General features: G+C 43.5%; 1 protein-coding gene across 1 annotated transcript in view; it reads left to right on the top strand.

Moving 5' to 3' along the window:
- ABCC4 (ATP-binding cassette, sub-family C (CFTR/MRP), member 4) overlaps nucleotides 1-15,760 on the top strand; it is a 357,151-nt gene that overhangs the window by 265,823 nt on the left and 75,568 nt on the right. Inside the window, exons 21-24 of the mRNA XM_006832001.1 lie at nucleotides 3,750-3,900; nucleotides 12,481-12,600; nucleotides 13,304-13,414; nucleotides 14,718-14,818. Coding sequence (XP_006832064.1) covers nucleotides 3,750-3,900; nucleotides 12,481-12,600; nucleotides 13,304-13,414; nucleotides 14,718-14,818 — 483 coding nt within the window. The remainder of the gene's footprint in view (nucleotides 1-3,749; nucleotides 3,901-12,480; nucleotides 12,601-13,303; nucleotides 13,415-14,717; nucleotides 14,819-15,760) is intronic.

Raw genomic sequence — 15,760 nt, forward strand, 5'->3', positions numbered from 1 at the left:
GTCTTCTAAGACATGTCTAGATAGATTCGAACCACCAACCTTTTGGGGACTAGTGTAGCAATTAACCATTTTCAATACACAGGGACCTCATGTTCATATATATATATAAATATATATATACACATATACACACAAACAGTTCATGGAAAATTCCATTTTCTTTTAATTCCATTTTTCCACTAACATTTTGAAGTTCACTCGTGTTTTACTTTATCCACACAAAAAGCACTAAAACAACTTCTAACCTAAAAAAAAAAAAATGCATCATGTTAATAAAATAAAATTAAAAAAAAAAAAGATCACGTGATTATAACTTGGTTCATAGGGTTCCTCCCCATGAAATTAAAGTCAAGGAAGGTTGTCCTCCTCTACGCTCCTTGGGATTGAGCACCTCACTGCATTTGACCTGTGTACCTCAGGGACTCTTGGGTCCCCCAAGTCTGAACTGCTCTGACTTTGTCCACAGCAGAGTACCCTTCCTGGAGAACTTAGGACAGCCACTTAACCTCCGGAGCGTCCCTTCCTTATCTGTAAATGGAAATGGCAGTTCTTTGTCTTTTCCCTCACGATGTGGTGATGAAGATCCTCTGAGGAGACTGATTTGAGGAAATGTGAAATGATAGTGGATGTCTCTGTAAGGTATTGCTCGGGTAATCTTTGCCTCGGAGCCATGCTTGGTGCAGTCATCGGGAAGCAGAGGATGCCGGGGCAGGTGTTGTCAGTGCTCAGAACAGCTGGTGTTAGCCCAGGCAGCCAACTTCACCTTTGCTGGCCAGGTCCCCTGTGGTCAAGCTTGCTGTTGGCTGTGATGACTATGTGCAATTATTATTCATGCCACTGTTTTTAGTGGGTTAATGCGTGGGACTGCGAAGTCGGTTTGAACCACAAGATCAGCAGCTGAGTCTCTATACAGGGTCTCTATGAGTTGGAACTGATTTGATGGCACTTAACAACAACAACATTAAACCATCAGTTCAGACTCTCCAGCTGCTCCTCGGAAACCCTCTGTGGGGGCTCACTGTGAGTGGGAACCAACTAGATAGCACTTAATAACAACAATAACCCAGTCTGTCAAATTCCGTCATAAGTCTCTTCTTCTGGTTAAGGGCCTTTGAGTCAGTCCTGACTCGTGAGGAGTCCATGGCTAGGGATTGAAATGCTGCCCCACGTGTGCTGCCCCGTGGTTGGTTACAGATCAGATGGTTATGTAGCTCCCCAGGCCCTATCTTCCTGGTTTGTTTTCATCTGGAAACTCTGTGGAACCTGTTCAACATCATGGAGACACACAAACCTCCTCTCACAGATGGGTGGTGATTGCACTTAAAGCACGTTGCCTGGAAACCAAACACTTTCTCACACATGAAAGGCTAGAGTCTGTCACCAAACAACTAGTTCTTCATAAGGCCTTTCTTATTGTTAAGTCCCAAATCATAGCAACCCTGTATAGGATTTCCAAGAGCAGCTGATGGGTTTGACCAGTCCAGTGCTGATTCTATAGTGTCATTTAGAATCCGCTATACAGTTTTCATGGAGTCCTGGTGTGGCACTATGGGTTAATGCACCAGACTGCAAAGCCGTTTGAACTGCAAGGTCTGTGGTTCAAGCTCACCAGCGGCTCCTTGGAAACTCTATACAAGGACGCTATGGGTCGGAACTGACTCGACGGCACTAAACAACAACAACATACAGTTTTTCATAGTAACCTGTGCCCTGTGCTTGGAGTCATGTTTTTCTATCTGGCTTTGATGATAAATCTCAGAGGTTTCAGACTGTGCCATATTTACGTGTTGTCTTTGTTGTTTCTGACTCAATAGTGACCCTGTATAGGTTTCCCAAGGAGCAGCTGGTGAGCTTGAACCACTGACCTGGTAGTTCAAACTGACTATGCAGTCTAGCACATTAATTCCCAGCGTCACACCAGGATTTCACCTGTTCTCCTAGCTCTCTCTTTTCCTAGTAGGTCGATACAAAGTGTTAAGTTGCATTCCTGTCACCAGAAATTCTAAACCCTGATATGGTTTTCTTGATAAAGATGAATACTTAAATCAACATCATCCACTGGCTGGATTCCTGTCCCCTGCTACTGTCTTATTATGTCCAAATTCATTTTCAGTTTTGGTAGCATTCAGAATTGTGAAAGCTACCACTAAACTTCTGTTAAAAACCTACCGAACACATATGTCATATGTGAGCACAGGTCTTGGACATAGACAGTGCTGGATTCAAGTTGTAGCCCCCATGGCCCTTTGCTTCTAAGCCTTTGGCCTAGATATTTAATTCCTCTGATACTCCTTTTCTTCATTTGTAAAATTAGGGTAATACTTGCCTTGCAGAGTGAAATGGGGATTAAGTGCGGCTGGTAGAACTGTTAGCACAGTGCTTTGCATGCAGTAAATGCCTGATAATCTCCTCTTGTTATTGTCATTCTCCTGCTAACTGGAGCACTTTAAATTCTTATCCTAATGATGGGAATTTTCATGTCTAGCTAGAAGATGAAATTAAAAACTTTTAGGCAATGCAAGTTGTTTTCTCACTATCAAAACTCTTCCTCGGGTTTCTAAGAAGTATCCAAAAGTTACCATGTTTCTCTTGTCCTTTTGTTTGTTTTGGGGCAGGTTGGTTAACTATGGAATTCCCTGGTAGCAGGGTGTTTAAGTGGGGGAACATGAAAGACAAATTAATAGGTTCCTTGTGTGCTGGGGACAAGCAGAAGTGCATATTATAGAGGCTGATAGTGTGGGTTCCTCAGCTTCATGACTCATGCTATGTAACTTTGGACAAGGATACTTTTCCTCTCCCTGTGCCTTGCTGCTCTCATATGTGAGGTGGGACGATAGTACTGCCACTTCCTAGGGTTGTTATTGGTAGCTGCCATTGTCCCAATGTGTGTGTGTGTCAGAGTAGAACTGCTGTATAGTGTTTTCATGCTGTCACCTTTCAAGGCACCTCGGGGTACATTTGAAACACCAACCTTTTGGCTAGCGGTAAAGTGCTTAGCCATTTGTGCCACTCAGCTGAGGATTAAATTAAGTGATGTACACGGGATACTTAGGGCATGACCAGGAACACAGTCAGCTCTTTAGATAGAAACCCAGGAAAAAGGAATCCCCCTTTCCAAAGATAAAGATTTAATGTTTGTTCCTCCATTCCTTAGCACAGGTGAATTTGCAATTAACCACATCTGTATCCACACCAGGGCTCCTGAATTTCCTCATCTATAATATTTGCTTCCTATTTATTATTTCTTAATAAATCTGCAAACTCGTGATAGTTTGGAAACCAGGTTTTCTAACCTCATTTAAGCCTCAGTTTTCTTGTGTGTAAAACAGGACAAATAAAAGTACCCACATCCTAGGACTACTGACTATATCAAAAGAGAGACTATCGTAGTCTCGGGCGCTAATGAAAACCAAGCTACTGCCACCCAGTAGATTCAGACTTATATATAGTAAGCCTACATAGGGTTTCTGAGGCTGTCCGCCTTTACGGGAGCAAACAGCCTCATCTTTCTCACAAGGAGCAACTGGTGGGTTTGAACCGCCAACACTGTGGTTAGCAGTCTAACACTTAACCTGTGGTGTTACCAGGGCTAATAAGCAGATAGTAAATATCATTATCTTCAGAGCCTTCCACTATTTTGTTGAATTTGGGATGAAAAAGCATTCCCTCTTATTTCAACAGATTTTTTGAGAAAAGGAGCTTTCATTCTAAACTCTTGATAAGGAAACCTGTGTGTATTTGTTTTTCAGACATTTCTCCAAGTGGTTGGTGTGGTGGCTGTGGCAGTAGCCGTGATCCCTTGGGTTGCAGTACCCTTGGTTCCGCTTGGCATCATTTTCTTTGTTCTTCGGCGGTATTTCTTAGAAACATCAAGAGATGTCAAACGCCTGGAGTCTACAAGTGAGTATTAAGGATGTAAAAAATGAGCTTTGGTCCATCCCTCTCACAACACTACGCTCAGCTAGGTTCAATGAATTGATCTTAATGGACACAGAGAACTCATCAGTTATGGGTGTTACTAGAAAAGTTAGTTAGCAGGTTACAAAATCGGAGTCAGAAATGCTGAAGATACAGTTCTTCCAGTCGTGACAACCTTTCATCAGACAAACCAGCAGGTGAGCTTTTCTCTGGTCTTTAGCCCCTTAGCCTGCCCTCTGCTCTGCTCAGGCAGTGTTGCAAAGCTCTTTTAGGGCTGCTAATAAATGGAGCTCTGGTAGCGTAGTGGTTTCGAATTGGGCTGCGAACCGCAAGGTCATCAGTTCGAAACTACCAGCTGTTCCACGGGAGAAAGATGAGGCTTTCTGCTCCCGTAAAGATTTACAGCCTCGAAAACCCTGTTCGGGGTCGTTATAGGTCGGAACCGACTCGACAGCACTTAGCAACAACAATAAATGCCCAAAGGACTCTCTGCTCTAAGCCACAGCCCCAAAGACATAGCTCCATCTCTGTGGGTCAGCAAACCTAGCTCCCTCAAGGAAGTGCCTAGAGGCACTGTGCTCCACAAGTGAACCTCCTGTCCAGAGGCGCTCAGTTTTACTTGCTCTGTGGCCCAGGAAGTCTGTCCACTGCTCTGGCTCTTGGTTCTGCTGCTGCTGCTCCTCTGTCCCTCCTCCGGTGTGACAGCTTTGTCTCTTAGATCAAGGAAGTTCAATACAGGAATCTCAGGGTCCAAAGAACATGCTCCACTTCTGACTCTTCTTCCTTGATGTTGTTGTTATGTGCTGTGGAGTCGGTTCCAACTCATAGCGACCCTGTACAGGGTTTCCGAGGCTGTAAATCTTTACGGGAGCAGAAAGCCTCATCTTTCTCCCATGGAACAGCTGATAGTAGTGATCAATTCCTCTGTTTTTCACATTTTCACAATCTCACAGTCCTATTAACAGGTACTCACAGCTGAATCATGCTATCTAACCAGCATCTTCCCCCACCGTCTCTTACCCAGACCCATCATGAAAAGAGGTGTTTGGTGGGAGTTACAAAGACTAAGGCTACAAGTCTCATATTTAAAGAATTCAGTAAACCATAAAGGATCTCAGGCTGGCTTGGCAATGTTAGCTTCCATTTCTACGGAGAGCCATGAAGTTCTGGGAGATTCCATCTTCTAAAATTTCTCACTACGCTAATATTTAACAACTATGTTCCATGGGAATGTGAGCACCATGAAGACAGTCATTTCTGTCCTCTTCACGACATACGTCTTTACATAGAGAAAGCTCACGGAAAATAGTTTTCAAAGAAATAAAAGATTTGCTCATATGGGGACTCATATAGAAGGAAATTGGAATTTTCCTTTCCCTCATGACATTACATATAGAAAGGAAAGGAATAGGAAAAAGAAAGAAGGTGTCAAAAATTATAATACTGTATCAGAAGTAATACATTTGAAAACTGTACTTTCACATACTGAGGAGAAATGTAAGTTGAAGTTGTCGTTAAGTGAAAAGATAACATTGTGGTTTTCAGTTTTTGGTGTAATTTGGTGTAATGCCACGATGTTTGTTTGTTTCCTTTTTTTAGCCTGTTCCAATAAGCTGCCCCTGGAATTCAATGCTTTTGGGAGAACTTTGGCTAAGGGGTCAGTTTATAATGCAGTTAGTCTTCAGCTTCCCAGTTTTAGAACAATAGGGGAAAACATTTTATGATTGATCACTCTATTCTATAGATAATCACAGAGGATGAAATAATTTGAGCTCATCTCGTTCTAAATGCATGGGCTAATATTTCATTCTTACTGAAACTGAAAAATCTTGAGGGGAGTAGAATTGTTTAATAAAGGCATAGGATGATAACAAAAATAGTAAAAGAAGGAATTAGCATCGGAAAACATCAAACTATATAGATAAAGTTCCTGCAAATGAATGAACACCCTCTTAGTTTTCTGGAAGCCAAGCCAAGATGAGAAACCATGAGTTCCACAATTGTAAATATCTGTTAAGTAGAAAAAGAAACATTCCCCAGGACAAAGGAGGTTTTTTTTTTTTTTGGTTGTGGTGGCTTATGTGTGCTTCTCATGTAACAGTGAACTCTTAAACAAGGCTTTTATCTAAGTGCTTAAGGGAGAATGGGCAACAGCCTTTATAAAAATTGATACAAAACATGTTCAGTCACCAGTGGAACACGTCAAGCACTGTGATGGCTCATTTTGTGAATGTTTTTCAGTGGGGAGGCCTACCAGTGTCCTGGAAGCCCATACTGGTAAGACATGTTAGAATGATAGGGCTCAGAGAAAGCACAGGAATAAGTGATTCGGAAGAGACTTCCCATTGTGTATCCGAGGAGCCTTTAAAAAGTTTGTGGGAAAATGGAATGAAAAGCTAATGGAATTTTCCACAAATATTTTGAAGCCCCCTTGTGTCATTGGGCCCAAGGCTGTCTTTTGTGTAGATAACAAGGCTTTTCGGGCATTTTAGGATTTGAGGATATTTATGGAATGCAGCTATTCTGACAGTCTTGTTACAAAGGAGGTTTCAGGGTTATCCAGTGAAAAGATTGTTCTAGAAGGAGCTCCTTGACTGGGCTTTTTGTCTGAGACAAGGATGATTTCCCATCCGTATGAAAGAGGATGAGAAGAGGGCCGATGATGACTGTCTTTAGAAGCAGTAAAGGATGTTTTCAACATAGCACCATCCTGAAGCCCAGAACGTCCCACGAAGCTTGAGAAAGTTTAGTCCTGGGCGTACTGACAAGTTTGGCACAACTCTTGTTGAATATTTTGGTTTTCCTGCACTCTGGCTGGCTGCAATTTTGAATTAAATACAAACAATCCCTCCCCCATGCTCCCAGATAACCAAGTATGATGGCAAATTGCTTATATTTATTGTTACTCATCTGGGTCTGGTCCAAAAATTCTACTGTTTTCTCTGAGTAAGCATTGTCAGGGACATGGTTAGCAGGGGTCTGAAGACATCACCAAAAAGGGGGTCACATTACTGTTTAGGAGTCCTGGTGTGGGTTAATGCACTGGACTGTAAAGTCAGTTTGAACCTCAAGATCGGCGGTTCAAGCTCACCAGCCGTTCCTTGGAAACCCTATGTCACTATGGGTTGGAACAGACTCAACAGTACACAACAGTGATGACAATTATTGTTTAAGGGAAACGGAAATCTTTGTCACCTATGTGCTTTGAAGGGCAACTAAAATTCTTAGGTATATTTCCAGATTATCCTGTCTGGTTTCTTTAGGCTGACTTTTAAGCAATCATACAAGTCTGCAGTTGGCCACAATAGTTTTTCATTTATGCAAAAGTGGAGCTGAAAGGAGATGGGGATAGGACTCTTGTGGCACAATAGTGAATGGTTGCTATCAGGACTGACTGTGAGGGTTGGAAATGTAAAGGTAAACATTTTGTAGCAAAAGGAGGGGTGTGGTTGACTTTGCAGTCCGGGAGCAGAGGTTCCTGGGATCATCAAAGGAGAAGAGAGGAGTGCGGGACCCTACCCAGAGATACAGTGATGCCAGAGATGGAGGCAGAGATGATGATGTGGAGAGATGGAGTAGCTGGGGACTCTAGACCCAGAGAGGGAGAAGGGCTGTGTGCTGATGGCTGGGGGGCAGGCTTGTGCGGTATACCCTTTGGTTGGTTGATGATGCCTGGAGAGGATTGTAACCATGGCAATAAAACGATATATGATAGGATGAATGTAAAGCTAATGTTCTCCCATGTAAACTATCACATCATTCACAATAAAACATTAACAAAAAAAAAAAAGTAAGTGGAGCAAGGGTCTGAAGTCTAGAAGTGCATACGACTGATGGCATTTCGTTGCATTTCACCAGAAATTCTGCTCAGTTGACAACATTATGAAGCCATATCCAAATTCTGTCTCTTGAGTGCGCCGTGATCAATTAGCAGGGTCTGCCGTGGCATTGGCTGGGGTGTGTTGACACACGTGCTGTATATTTTCAGATCATAGATCTTAATGCCTGATATCTTAAAAAGAGTTTTTAATGCCAGGTTCTTAGGGATTTTGTTTCATCTTCAGTAAGGTGTTGAATAAGATGTGCATTAACAGATAAGGCTATTGGGATTCTAGCTGAGTGAGATTTTGGTGTTTTCTCAATGTAGGCTGGAAAGTCTGGAGAAAAGTCCTTTTGGCCACATGTAAGGATCTTTGACCCCTGATGATCCTCCCTCAATGACACTGTGACTCTGGCTAAAAGCACAGGCTCGGGAATAAGAGTTGGGTCTGACACCCAGCTCTTTCACTTCCTTTGGTTAACTTAACCTTGTACCCCTCAAATCGGGTTTCCCATCTGTCAAGAATATAAAGATATAAAAACATTTGTCCCATGGGGTGGCTCTGAAGATTGCTTGAGCTGGTACTTGTAAAGTTTTCACTGGCAAAAGGTGCTAGAACCCGAACATGAGAGAACACAAAACATGATCATAATTAAAAAGGTATTAAGACCTGCATGTCAGATCGGGATCTGCCCTGTACCTGCCCTTCCTGAGTTTGATTCCCAGCCTGTGCACCCCATGTGTAACCACTACCATCTGTCAGGTGAACAGGTTTCTATGGAACGTACAGACCAAGAAAGGCTATGAAGAAAGATCTGGCCATCTACCTTCTATAAACCAACCAGTAAAAAACACCTTGGATCACAGTGATCTCATCCTTAACTTTGAGGTGAGGTCATGGTAAATTGGAGGCTGACTGCACAACAGCTAACAACCACAACACTTTAGGATAGCCACCTGAGTCTCTGGTATGATAAAGATGACTACACTGGGGGACACCATACTGGAGTCTTAGCACCCCCTTGTCTCCTGTACTAGTTGATTTTCTCATAGGACCCTCACATTCACCCATACTGGCCTATCCCACCCAACTCTAAGTAGGGGTGTGAGAGAAACTTGGGTTTCCACATTATTCCTGCTGTACCTCAGTCCCTCTGGAGCCTGAGGTAAAGTAGGGAACTTGATCTTGGGGTTGCCTGGGGTTGAGGCTGAAACAATGTGGTGGCTAGTTACCATCCAGTCTGTTCCCTAAAACCCTGCTGGAGACTGTCAGCTGCTACTTTGGTCTCCTGATAAGGTGAGCAAGCTAAAGAATTTCAAACATCAACTCTCCCTGGGTAAACTACCACACCGGCTTTCTTCTCATTAGCATCAGTTAGGATGAAACAGCCTCCCTGTTCCACACTGTCTTGTTCTGGAAAGGAGAGGATATCCTAGTTGTTTTTAAGACTGACTGGTGCTGGGCTCTCCGCAGCCTCGTGACAGGATTGTGGGGCCTGGGCTGCGGGGTCTTCCAAGGAACTCCCTATTCACAGGTTGGGGGCAGGTATACAGGAAAGGCCTGTCCTGGAGCAAGCACTCAGGCCTCTTACGTTTGCATTACCCTCTTAAACATACAAGAGAAAGGGAGCTAAAATCAACAACAAAAAGCTGCTCAAGCTGAAGAAGAGAGAGAATGGTGGAGATGGCAGAGTAAGGTCGCAGTCTGTGCCACCCCAAAATCACTTCAGGCTCTTTGTCTGAATTCCAGAGAAGGGAAAGGAGAGACCCTGTAGTGGCATCTCACCTTCTCTGAACCCCAGTGTCTCCTACTCGGAAGGCCACTCCTTTCTTGTGCAACTGTGCTTGTCCCCCAGCACCTGCCCCCCAAGTGCGGTGTGCCCACCGCCCCGAACTGTCACGCAGGCAGGCACCTGGAGACAGACGAGGAATCAGCCCCTGAGAATATACTTCCGTTTCCTACTCTGATTCTTGTTCCCCTGGCATTTTATAAAATATCTACTGTCTCTGAGAGGGTCAGTGATCTTAAAGCCAGTTGTCATTGCGTTGATTTTGACTGGACTCCGTTGGTGTCAGAGGAAAGCTGTGCCCATTGGGTTTCTACTGACTGATTTTCGGAAGGTGATTGATCACCAGCCTTTTCTCCTGACGCGCCTCTGAGTGGACTCAAACCTCCAATCCCTTAGTTACAAGCCGAGCACATTAACTCTTTGCGCCTCTGAGTGGACTCAAACCTCCAATCCCTTAGTTACAAGCCGAGCACATTAACTCTTTGCGCCTCTGAGTGGACTCAAACCTCCAATCCCTTAGTTACAAGCCGAGCACATTAACTCTTTGCACCACAATCAGGGATTCCTAAATGATCATAACTTCTCCCAAATGCCCCATGTTTACTAGCAGGTTTCCCCAAGGAGGTATACAGGCTACAAAGTAACAAAATCAATAATCCCTACTTATAAGCACAAATTATTACTCATCTAAGATAAGAATCTTGAAGACAGAGGACAAGGTCGTGTGGTCACAATACGCCCTTGACAATCAATTTGACAGCCTCACTCATGGCGGATGATGCACCATTCCTGTTCTGTATATCAGAACTGACCCCGCTGTTCATGATACAATGTACTCTTATTACATTGCTGTTGTTAAGTGCCATCGAGTCAGTTCTGACTCATAGCGACCCTGTATAGGGTTTCTGAGAAGCAGCTGGTGAGTTTGAACCGTCAACCTTGAAGATCAAACCGACCTTGAGGTCTAGTGCTTATCCTACATTGCCATACCAGGACTTCCTGTAATTCTATACCATTAACAGCACAGAGGTGAGGCTTTAAAGTGCAGGGTAATTACATCAGAACACAAAATGGAAGAAAATTATATAATACTGAGAATCATTGTGCAAAACATGAATCAACCATTCCTCCCACAGCCCTCTCAGGCAACACAGATTGTCTCTGCTAATTTTCTTCTGTGCAACACATTTTGGTTTGGGTCTTATTTTGTATTGAATTGTGTCCTTCAAAATATGTGTTAACTTGGCTAGGCCATGTGTAGTGTAGTGAATTATCTAATCTCTTCTATCCATAGTCTTGTAACTCCTGTAAAACAATGCCTCTGCCTTGCTGGGTCTGGCTAAGGGAAGGTGGGAGAAGATACTGATAGGATGATGTGATTTAGCTGTGGATGTTCGTAGAGTTCATTGTGAATGTGAAAACCGGAAGCTCTAGTACGGGTTTAAAATGAGCCATCTCAGAAGCAGAGGGATTGGGGAGGGAATTTCACTACCATCAAAGAAGAAGAGTGTGTCTTTTAGACCTTGAGATCCGTGCAGACAGAATCTCTTGGGATCAGGGACAGAAAGCTGTGGCACCAGAGCAGTGGAGCAGCAGCAGCAGCAGCAGCAGAACCAAGGACCAAAGTTCAAGACAGAGCAGTGCACTTCTCAGCCCACAAAGCAAGCAAAACTGAGCAGGAAGCGTGCTTATAGAGTGGGCTGCCTCCAGGCAGTGAAGTAGGGGATCCTAGAGCAAAGTGCCTTCAAGCCGAGGCTTAGGGTGGTATATCCTGTGGGCACTTACCAGCAGCTGACTGGAATAACTGTGCCCTAATTAAACATTTCTGCCCTCAAATTGTAACCTTTTAACTTTCCTATTAAACTCCACAACTGTATATTCTGTTAAAGAGAGATGTGTCAATGTTGTTGGTATTAACTGCCAAAAGTCAGCTCCAACTCATGGTCCATCCATGTGCAGCAGAACAAAACATAGCTCCGTGTCATCTTCACAACTGTTGATATGATCAAGTCCATTCATGCGGCCGTGGTATATTTTAGGGACCTTACAACCTAGGGACTCATCGTCCAGCACTACATCGTATGTTGTGACCCATAAGGTTTTCATTGGCTATTTTTAGTAAGTAGCTAACCAGGCCTGGCTTCCTAGCCTCTCTTCTGGAAGTTCCACTGAAACTTGCCTACCATCGATGACCCTGCCGATTTTTAAAATACTGATGGCATAGCTTTTAGAATCATAGCAACATGCAAGCTACCACAATATGACAAACTGACAGGTAAATGGTGTGGTCACAGAATTCATTTTTTTACAGAAATGTTACTGGCTTTGTTGTTAGGTGCCCTCAAGTCAGTTCCGACTCATAGTGACCCTGGACACAGCACTGCCCGCTCCTGTGTCATTATAACAATGACTATATTTGACTCCATGTGGCTACCACTCTGCCAGTTCATCTCATTGGGGTCTTCCATTTTTTCACTCACCCTCCACTTTACCAAGTATGATGTCCTCCTCTAGGGACTAATCCCTCCTGATGACATGTCCAAAGTACGAGAGAGACTATGTCTCACCATCCTCCCTTCTAATCCTTAAACATTAGTGAACAACTATTTCTGTCTGGAGGGATATCACAGAGCGATAGTGAGGTGAGCGTGCATCAACAGGACCTTGAATTTGCAATTTGCAAAGAAAATAATTATAGCTGGGTTTGAATTTGGTCAAAGATAGTTTTAAACAGAGCCTTGTTTCCAGGTCATTGAAGTGAAAGGTGGTTTGAGCCAGAGTTTGAGGTTGGAAGGGCTGTTGTGTCTTCTCCCCTGTTGGCTCCGAGGTTCAGAAAGGTGCCTGGGTGTTCTGTTTGGTAAGCCGTGACTGTACACAGCTTGGGAGAAAGCTGGTCTGCCTGTGTCTGGCCTCATTGAGCTCTCTCTGGTTTTTGTCTGTCTGTTTCCCCAGCACGAAGTCCCGTGTTCTCCCACTTGTCATCGTCTCTTCAGGGACTCTGGACCATTCGGGCGTACAGAGCTGAGGAGAGGTTTCAGGAGCTCTTTGATGCGCACCAAGATCTACATTCAGGTCTGTAGCTCTCTGGAAATGATTTCACACAAGAAGCGATAGACCGTCTCCTTAGGCTTGAGCTCTGCCCTCAGGTGACTTGTTGGTCTGCACATGTCCCTCTGCCCTTCACACCCTTGAGCTTGTCTCCTCTTGAAATCGTCTGTATTCCCTTTCTCAATCCACTGCTTTCCTACCCCTGAATAGCAAGATAAGCATTTTGAGACTGGCTCCTGAGGAATAATGACTACATTCAGGACCCTTTGGCAAGTATGTAAGGTGCTAGAAAGTGCTAGAAGGTGCTAGAAACACACAGGAAGCTGTGCTTTCTGTCATAGGATAACTGGGGACAGTCAGCCATGGACAGGTGAGCCTCACCCTGAGATCCAGCACAGCAAAAAATGCGTTCAGGAAGCCATTTTCCATGTTCTGTAGTTTTATCTGTGTTTCTGTTTATAACCTCTGGGTTGAACATTTCAGTACATGTTTCCCACAAAGCCACTGTACCGTTTCATATAATGTGTACCATATATTGTCTTGTATCACTTAGCTTTCTGGGATCTCACAGTTCCTTGGGTGAGCAGCTCTGCCCCAGCTGTTAAATTGCTGCCCTACTCTGCGTAAAAACCTGAAGCTCAGCTCAGCAAAATGCTCTCCCACGTCCGATGCACTTAATATGGTTATTCTACTCATTCATTATGCCTATTATGTTTCCTCTATCCAGAGGCTTGGTTCTTGTTTCTGACGACGTCCCGATGGTTCGCCGTACGTCTGGACGCCATCTGTGCTATCTTTGTCATTGTCGTTGCCTTTGGGTCCCTGATTCTGGCAAAAAGTAAGTGCAGATGTCAGTAACTATTTATGGTATGATTACAATTTATGGCTATGCATACAGTTATTATTAAAACTCTTGCCACCTTGTCTGATGTTGCAGGCTGTTTGGTTCTAACAATGACTCCAATGAATTGCATTAAAGCACGGGAGTGTCAGGTTGACTGACCCTTTTGAGGAGTCATGGGTTACCCTTATCTGTCGATGAATGGCTGGAGGCACAGACATAGGTAGCGAGCTAGCATTCTGAACCTTCCTGGTGGTGTCTGGTGGTCGTGGAGAGAGAGTCATGTCTATTATTCAATGCTGTGTCAGGGAGGGTTTCACCTTTAGGACTCCTGTATCTGGCACGCTGGTTGAGAACCATTTTCAGAAGGAAAGCGTGTTGCTATCTCTGCCACACAGGTACTAGATGAACAGGTGATGGTGTTCATGGCATAAATTCGCCATTCCTTTTTGTTCCTCAGTACCCACCCTGAAGCACATTGCTTTTTACAAGGGAACAGTATCTTAGGTCAAGAATATTGGCTACTAAAACCCATCTTCTTGTTTTTAGTGGTTTCTAGCTTGTGGTTGCATTGCATGTAGAAAGTGGACTTATGGCCCTTGGAACCATAATGACAAATGTCTGGGTAATAGCACTGTTCTTCACATACAGAATACCAGTTGCTGTCAAGTGAGCTCAGACTAACGGAAATCCCAGGAGTATTAGTGTAAAGCTGTGCTCAGTAGGATCTTCCATGACTGATGTTTTGCAAGTCCTTTCTTTTGAGACCCCTCTGAATAGATTCGAACCTCCAGCCTTTTCCATTGGTTAGCTGCCTAGCACATTACCTGTATGCACACACAGGGATTCCACATATAAGATACTGCTTTTCAAATGTATATCAATCCATTGGGATTCATACATTCATAAATGTATAACTTAATAAATTTAATGTTGTTGTTGTTGTTGTTAAGTGCCATGGAGTCGGTTCTGACTCATAGCGACCTCGCACAGGGTTTCCGAGGCTGTAAATCTTTACGGGAGCAGAACGCCTCTTCTTTCTCCCACGGAACCGCTGGTAGTTTCAAACTGCTGACCTTGTGATTCACAGCCTGATTCGTCTTTCTGAATTCATAATGCCTTTTTTATTTGTATCATGGTCTCAAACCAACAGATATTAAAAGTACAGCTACTATCATGTATTTACCCCAATAATTTAAGCATTAGAAAGAAAGGGGTTCTCTTGGTAAAATGGGAAATGGGGTCAGACTTGGGATTAGGAGTGGGATTGACTTGATTCCCCTTCTTCCTTCTCATTCAGCTTTGGATGCCGGGCAGGTTGGCCTCGCCCTGTCCTACGCCCTTACGCTCATGGGAATGTTCCAGTGGTGTGTTAGACAAAGCGCCGAAGTTGAGAATATGGTAATATTTATCTGAACATTCTTAGCCTTTTCAAGTCTCCTTGCCGTTAAATGGCATAAAAGCAATTCTTATGTAAAATATTAAAACTGTTATTTTTTGCATCGGAGCTAACAGAGTTTTTAGATCCTTCCTCCATCTGTTTAAAGTTAATGTAAAGTAAAATATATACATCTTTTTCTTCGTCTTATGTATGCTTTGTCAGCAGGTTTTATATTCATCACAAGCTGTCTTCAAATATAATAAATGTCTCTGTAGGAGGGAGGTTCTGAAATACTAGAGAGGATATAAGCTAATTTCTTAGAGGCCTGTTTATTTTTGTTTCTTATTTATTTATTTTGTTTCTCATTCCTAGTAAGAGAAGAATTTGGTATTTTGAGGTTGTTTGTTTAATTAATAGGGATTCTCCCCCGATCTCAACATTTTAGGATGTATTCTCCTATATGTTATACAGAAGGTTAAAGAATAAAAACAAATCCACTACCACCAAGTCAATTGCAACTCACAGCGACCCTGCATAGAATTTCTGAGGCTGTAAATCTTTACGGGAGCAGAAAGCCTCATGTTTCTCCTGAAGAGTGGGTTAGAGCGGTAAACCTTGTGGCTAGCAGTCTAGTGCTTATCCTAGATTGCTTCAATTTGCTGCTGTCCTTTTCTGGTAGAACAGACTACTAGTATAAGGTGGAAAGTTGTGAATATCAAAGAGAAGTTGAGAGCCCCAGTGACTCAGTGGTTAAAGTGCTCAGCTGTCAACCAAGAGTTCTGTGGTTCAAGCCTACTAGTCTCCTCAGGAAAGCGAGGTGGCAGTCTGCTTTCAGAAAGACTTACAGCTGTGTGAACCCTGTGGGGCAGTTCTGCTCTGTGCCAGAGAGCTGCTATGAGTTGAAATGGACTCGAAGAAAGTAGCTGGGTAAGTCAATGTGCAAATTATCCCCTCATTTGAAT

Source organism: Chrysochloris asiatica, unplaced genomic scaffold (genome assembly GCF_000296735.1).
Source record: "Chrysochloris asiatica unplaced genomic scaffold, ChrAsi1.0 scaffold00005, whole genome shotgun sequence".
NCBI lineage: Eukaryota > Metazoa > Chordata > Mammalia > Afrosoricida > Chrysochloridae > Chrysochloris > Chrysochloris asiatica.